Consider the following 7793-nt stretch of genomic DNA (forward strand, 5'->3'; position numbering starts at 1 on the left):
TAAAATTCATATGTTGTCAGGTTTTATTATTTGGTAATACCTTTTAATAGCAGGTAGCCAGTTTTGTTTTAAAAAAACAATTTGCTGTACAATTGGTGGCTGCATAATTTTTCCTGGGCTCGGATTATCATAGGCAGAATTATGAATTCAGTGGGAAGCCGAGCCCGAGGATATAAAAAGGGGGTACATTGAGCTCCGGTTTGGGAGTTACAAGTGGAGAAGGAGTGGTGAGGAGAGAAAGTGGAGAAAAGAAAGAAAGAGAATCAAAAGAGAACAAATTACATTTGAAGCCTTCAATTTACTTGCAATATGTCTAAGAAGGGGAAGAGAAAAATCGATTCCAAATGCAGGGTGTTTAACCAAGAGTGGACAAATGATTATTTTTTTCACAGTGCAGGGAAAAGGCCGTTTGTCTCATTTGCCAGGAGTTTGTGTCTGTATTCAAGGAATACAATGTTTGTCAACATTCTGAGTCTCGTCACAAAGAAAAGTTTGATAGTCTGCAAGGAAAGGTGCGATCTAACAAAATTGCAAGACTTAAAAATGGACTATCAATGCAGCAAAACATTTTAAAACTAAAATCAGAGGAGAATCTGTCATTCCTCAGTGCCAGTTTTATGTTGCTAAACTGATTGCGGACAGCGGGAGACCCTTTATAGATGGAGAATTTGTTAAGCGGTGCATGACTACAGTCTCTGAAGAGGTGTGCCTGGAGAAGAAAGATGTCTTCAGTTCTGTAAGTCTCTCTTCAAGTACAATTATGCGAAGAATTGAAGAAATTGGGGGATAACTTGTTTGTCCAGCTGCAAAAAAAATCAAAAAACTTTGACTTTTTTTCACTTGCACTTGACTAAAGTAATGATGTAAATGACAGTGACACGGTACAGCTTCTCCTTTTTATCCGTGGAGTTGACTCTAATTTTGACATCTCTGAGGAGCTTGCTGGTCTCCAAAGCCTCAAGGGTACAGCGACAGGTGAAGATATTTTTGTAAAACTTTGCAAAACAATGTTTGTTTTGGAATTAGACTGGGCAAAATTAACAAGTGTGAAAACTGATGGCGCTCCATGGATGGTGGATAAAACAAAGGGACTTATTGACCACATAAACAAGGAAATGGATGAATGTGGGATCATGTCTAGTACAAATCCACTGCATAATTCACCAGCAAGCATTATACTGCAAAGTAGTGCAGTGGAATTCCATCATGAAGGTTGTTGTGTTGTGTGTAAATTTTATCCGAGCAAATGGTCTTTATCATAGACAGTTCCAGGAATTTCTTTCTGATCTTGACTCTGTGTATGGAGATGTATAGTCCCACATGGAAGTGCGATGGCTGAGTGGGGGCAGAGTTTTGAAACATTTTTACAGACTGCTTCCTGAAATTAACACATTTCTCTTGACAAAGGACAAAACTGTCCCAGAGCTGACCAATCCAGAATGGAAATGGTACCTTGCCTTTTTGACTGATGTAACAGAATTTTTGAACTCCCTTAAACTACAGATCAAAGGCAAGGGGAAATTCATATGCAACATGTATTCACATGTAAAGGGATTCAAAGTTAAACTCAGGCTGCTTGTAAAACACATGAAGGAAGAAAACTTGGCTCATTTTTCCTACTTTTCAACAGATGTCCGCTTAAGCACCAGGAATCCCATTTCCAGTAGAAAAGTGTGCTGATACACTGGAAATGTTGTAGACTGGGTTCCAGGAGAGATTCTGTGAACTACATGGCCATGCCAAAGACATTCGCCTTTTTCAAAATCCATTTGAAGCTGATGTAGATGAAGCCCTGCCTTCTTATCAGCTTGAGTTGGCCGAATTACAAGCCAGTGATGCCCTGAAAGACTTGTTTAAATCAAACAATCTTCTTGACTTCTATGCCATGCTTCCCCATGAGACTTATCCACACATTAAAAAAACTGCTCTTAAATGTCCACCGTCTTTGGCAGCACCTATATCTGTGAGCAATCCTTCTCAAGAATGAAATTACTGAAATCTCGGATGAGATCAAGAATCACTGATGACATCTGCATCAGTTTTTGAGACTGTGTGTCCACCATGGAGCCTGACATTAAATTTCTTGCCAGCCAGAAGAAAGCCTACTGTTCACACTAATTAAGAAGGCGTTACTCACCATGCAAAGGCAAGCTAATTGTTCTTGTACAAACTGTAATAAAAATATTATATTCATAACACACTTGAAAATATTTTCTCCTATTGTGAAAATTCTTGAGTTATGTACAAAATGTATATATTATTTTCTATAATTGACTCGCTCCGGCCCACCATAAGAGCAAGACTATGTGGCACTGGCAGCTGAAAGTTTTGGGATCCCTGCTCTAGGGGCATTCAGGCTGAGTCATTTGGATTGCTTCCAGGGGCAGCTCCTGCTGAGTGGCTGCTCCACATTCCCCATTCCCCAGTTCGGGCTGTAGTTTCAAAAGGTACAATCTAACCACAAGTGTGATTTAGCAGAATACCCTTTTTTAATTGGAGCATAGGATTTCATACAGCTGGTCCCTCCAGTTAAGTAGCCTGCCTTGTGCTATTGACCATAACCAGCGGTTTCACAGCAAGGCTGAAATCTTTTCAATCCATCTAGTGAATTGTGCAATTCTGTATAGGTATCTAGGGACGGAGCATCTGTTCTGGCACTTAACTTACATACAGGAGCATGAGATTTGATCACCCATGAAAGCAATTACAATAATCTCCTTTTAGTTAAGCAAAAATGCTGAAATCTTCCAACATATGGATGTGATATTTTCACTATAATTCATTGTGAATGCTAGCAAAATAAATACAGAAAACAATGTAGCATTTGTAGAGGCTGAAATATAGGGTTAAGGGTTGCTGCTAGGAACCACAATACAATAGACAATACAATACAATACAATAGACTCAATACAATAGACTCAATCTATAGTAGAGTATCATCATCCTTTCAGTTAATTAACTAGCTAATAAGCATGTCTGATAGCATGTCACAGATCCTGGGGAATCTGATTCAAAACTGATTAGAAAAGGCTGGGTGAGTAGAAAGTTTAGACAATGCTAAATCATATGCTCTAAATTATTCTAGTCTCCTATTTGCATCCATCACTGCATGCTGCTGTGTTACACACCTGGTAAGACAACTCTGTAAAAGCACCTTTCCCTTTTGCACTAAGGAATCAATGCAAAATGCTGGGGGGAGGGGGACAAGCTGAAATAAAAGTGACCTCCCTTTCCAGATCTTGCATCTTCCTTTAAAACCCATAAGCTCGTTCATGCATGTGTGTGTGCATCTTCCTCTGTGCTAAATGATCAGGAAACAATCCACGCAAAGCAGTAATTTCATTTGTTCTTTGTAAAAAGTTGAATCTTTCCTTTAAAACAAACACAAGTAAAAATTCCAAATGCAATCATGTAAAAAAGCCTCTTTAATTACCACTTAGCTTTGCAGTTACCATAAAACTTCAGTGGAGCTGAACTGTTCAACCCATAAGTAGGGAGCAGATGTGAGAAAGCACAGCATTGGAAAAGCTGCCAGAGCGAAGGATATATTTTGACATGTATTTGTACATCCTTCTTACAAATGTAAAAAGCAGAAAGTTACTTCTTACCCATGTCTTCAGCTAAAAGAGCCAGCACAACACCCTACGTGGGAGTCCCCAGACAAACACCTTTTGGGTTTGCTTCTGCACAGTATGGGTGCAGGGTACTGCATCGATATATGCCAGCAAAAGATGATGAAAGGGCCAGGAATCCAGGGGATCAGATTTTGCTTTAATGAGAGTGTTGCTGTGTGACTGCCTGGTAGATAGAGAAATGCCTAAGAAGTGACTAGAAGAAGAGCTCTGTGTAACGCGAAAGCATGTCTCTCTCGCCAATAAAAGATTATTGGTCCAATAAAAGATGTTACCTCACCCACCTTGTATCTGCCAGATGGAAACCGGTAGCTAGGTTCTTCATCAGGATAATGGGGATGAGCTCATGCTTAAGCTGTTGTCTTAGACAATCCCATTCTCCATACATGTCCCCACCCTTGTGCTCTTCAGAGTAAAGGAATACATGTGCATTGGGGTTTGAGACCGTACCGCCGTGTGGAAGACTGTGCCAATGGCCAGATTTTCAAGAGTTCAGCACTCAGCAGGTCCTATCTTTGTACCTAAATGAAAAACAGTGGGAGCTGCTGGGTACTGACCACATTTGAATATCTTCCCCATAGCATCCATCTTCTTGGGCCTCTTCATAGCCTCCACTCATTCTTGTACTGAAGCACAGCAGTCATGCATACCTTTTTGTGCATCATGCAAGGACTTGCATTAACTAGGATTTGGATGTACTGTTGCTTTCCAGAATTCTCACCAATTGATCCATCGCGTGTGTTTGTGTGTGTGGAGGGGTGCACTAGTAGCAGCTTCAGTCAGATCTGACTGTCATATTGAATCACAATGTCCAGTCCTTACACAGTTGGAGACATTCCGTTTGCCGTGGGAACAGTGGCCTGATGTCGAGCTCTGCCAACAGTTGATATGCTCTTCTTAGTTGTAGTTGTGATTACAACTTATTTCTCATCACCAATTTATCTGTGTACATTCTGTCAAGTAAAGGTACATGTATAAAGTTTAAGTATAAGTCAGGTTTAAAATGATGTCAGAGCATCCATGTGCAAAGTTACACCAGTTTAACTGGATTGGTTTAATGTCCCACCACCTTCAGTTAAACCGGTGCAACTTTTGTCTGTGGACAAGCCCGTATTTTGGAGCATTGCATTACTTATTTATTCCGATTGGCTGTCATGCCTCTCCTTTTGCAAATTAGACTCCCTTGTCCCACTTTTATGGATCCACTCCAAGCAGAGTTTCCTAATTCATGTTATTTCCTGAAAGGACGCTGTCAAATACTTTGTCATTCTTAGTTTATGCTTAACCTCCCATTTAAAGCTTGAAAATAAAATGTCCCTTCCTACTAATTTCATCCTTTCCCATTTGGCAAATGCTCAATGATTCTCCCACCACCAACTTCCTCTCCTTTCTAAACACCCAGCAATTAATGCAATGCGTTTTTTTGGGGTTTTTTTTGTTTTGTTTTTTGCATGCTGGCACAGTGCTGAGAAGAATGTCAAGGAGCTTTAGAGCCAGCAGAGCAAGCACAAAACACTCACGTTGTGTGTGATGCTAAAACAGTGCCTTTTCTGATTGGTTTAATATAAATTCCTCTGAGAGAGAGAGGTGGGTTTATTTATTTTGTTAGTTTCAATTAATATTTAGAACCTCAGGGATATTTTTTACTGGCTTACAATAACTTTAGACTGGTGGGTTTTTTTAAAAGGTGCTTAAGGGGACTAGGCACCCCACTCCCATTGACTTTCAGTGGGAGCTGGGTACTTAACTCCTATAGGTCTCTTCAAATGTACATCACATTTTGGAACTGAACTACTTGAATACCAGATTTGAGTGCACTGTGTTTTCTTGTTTGGAAAATACTAACAGCGATAAAGAGTACGTTACTGAGGGGAATATTTTGCCTGTTGGTCGAGGGAAGAAATCTCTTTTCTATGGCTAGGAATAATATGGGCAGTATGGGACCATCCTCCAGTACTGTAAGTTAGAGCAGCCTCTAGATTGGGGGCTGGTACAGACCAGTCCACAGGGTCAGGAAGTTGTTATTACTAAAGCAAGTCCAAAAATTGGATTACTTTTTGTGAAAAATATGTCCTTTTGTCAAAATATTTCAAATGTTGATGTTTTTCCAACTAGCTCTAATAATCAGCTTCCTAGCAACCCCACCATTACAATGAGCAGAGTAGACTCGGAAGAGAATCCTCCTACTATTTTGTCCATACCATTCAAACTCCTTTTATCCTCCAAAGTAACTTATCAACCTTTATCTTTCAACAATTTCTGTAAAGTACCTCAGAGACTGCAGTAAATGAGCATGGATATGAATTAGTCTTTGTAGTACAAGCCACTTAGCTGGCCAAGTTGTACTAAAACAAAGTTCATGTGATGTGCAGTAAGTGAGTTCAAGGATGAGAATGCTGAAAAACATGAGAATGGCTATTTGTAATAGTGAAAAAAGAGTACATTGATGGACCCCAAAGCCCAGAAGCAATAATACATATTAAAATGAATGACTCTGATTATTATAGTTACATTTAGAATAACACCATCTCATCTCACCTCTCGGAACTGACAAGGTTATTTTCCAGTACCTTTGGAATCATATAATGGATGTTGGATGCTCCTAAATGCCAAGATAGCCCACATTGCACACAACATAAGCCATCTAAGGTATTTCAGTAACATTAAGATAAATGTGTGTGTAGCTGCTGTAGTTAGCAGCAGTTTACTTCTAATAGTGTTAAAAGAGATCAAGCTTCTCTAATCCCCTTTCCTCCCCACCATGACCTGTATGTAATTCATAACTATGTGAAATATGTTTCTTCTCTGCAGATTGTATTCCGGAAGATCAGTGATGTCAAACGTGAAGAAGAAGAGAGGATGAAAAGGAAGAATGAAGCGCCTTTGATTCTACCACCTGACCACCCGGTCCGTCGGCTGTTTCAAAGATTCAGGCAACAGAAAGAAGCCCGACTAGCGGCAGAAAGGGGGAGGGATCCAGATGACCTGGATGTGGAAAAGGGCAACATTTTGGCAGAGCACTCACGCACTATTGTGAAAGCTAGCATTGTAACAGTAAGGGAGAGCCCTGCAACCCCTGTTTCATACCAATCTGCTTCAACATCCGGTGTGTCCGATCATGCTAAATTGCAGGCCCCCTCATCAGACTATGCAGGGTGCAAAGTGTCCGGAGACTACCCAAGACGCAAAGGCTGGGCCAAATTCAAAGATGCCTGTGGGAAGGGGGAAGACTGGAACAAAGTATCCAAAGCAGAATCCATGGAGACTTTACCAGAAAGAACTAAAACTTCAGGAGAGACTACACTGAAGAAGACAGACTCTTGTGACAGTGGCATTACAAAAAGTGACTTGCGCTTGGACAATGTTGGAGAGACAAGGAGCCCTCAGGACCGAAGTCCTGTCCTTACAGAGGTCAAGCATTCTTTTTACCCTATCCCAGAACAGACTCTTCAGGCTACCATGCTTGAAGTAAAACAAGAACTGAAAGAGGACATCAAGGCTTTAAACACAAAAATGACCAGTATAGAAAAACAGCTTGCTGAGATACTAAGGATATTAACCTCAAGAAGAAGCTCTCAGTCACCACAGGAACTGTTTGAAATATCAAGGCCCCAGTCTCCAGAATCAGAAAAGGACATTTTTGGAGCAAGCTGAGACATTTCTTTTTTTTAAAAAAACAAACAAACAAAGAAAAAACCAACAACATACAACCAACTAACCCCCCTGACATTTTAAATTTAGCCTTTCTTGATGAAAAGCAGTGAGGGACCAATTCACTAAGCATGTTCCTGTCTCTAAAAAGGTACAGTAACAGGAATTGCAACCTCATGTCAAGATGGCGGCTGACACTGAAATCTGTTTGACAGCAAGGGTACAGTTTATAAAGTTTTCCTCCCTCCACCCCCCCCCTTTCAGTGGTGCATCTTTTTTGTTTAACCCTCATGATATTTGGATAATTATTTTTAAAACAGCAGCCATTCCTGCAAGCAATAGGTGTCCTCATAGAGGTTTTTGGCGCATGCCTTAGGAAACTTGCTCAGTTTTTATATAGATAAATAAGGACTTGCCAGGGTGCTTAAATTCTCTAGTAATGGGTTTGTTTTTTGGGTTTTTTTTTTTTTTGGCTGATGCTGTCTTGATTGCCTGTACAACATGCTAAAT

At 40.3% G+C, this 7793-nt stretch overlaps 1 protein-coding gene across 1 annotated transcript in view; it reads left to right on the top strand.

The window, feature by feature from the left end:
- KCNH1 (potassium voltage-gated channel subfamily H member 1) overlaps window positions 1–7436 on the top strand; it is a 284487-nt gene extending 277051 nt beyond the window's left edge. Inside the window, exon 11 of the mRNA XM_067565018.1 lies at window positions 6444–7436. Coding sequence (XP_067421119.1) covers window positions 6444–7286 — 843 coding nt within the window. The 3' untranslated portion in view covers window positions 7287–7436. The remainder of the gene's footprint in view (window positions 1–6443) is intronic.
- The last annotated feature ends 357 nt before the right edge of the window (window positions 7437–7793 follow it).

Source organism: Emydura macquarii, unplaced genomic scaffold, assembly GCF_026122565.2.
Source record: "Emydura macquarii macquarii isolate MOO-44397 ecotype Brisbane River unplaced genomic scaffold, CSIRO-AGI_Emac_v2 contig_2676, whole genome shotgun sequence".
In the NCBI taxonomy this organism is placed as follows: domain Eukaryota; kingdom Metazoa; phylum Chordata; order Testudines; family Chelidae; genus Emydura; species Emydura macquarii.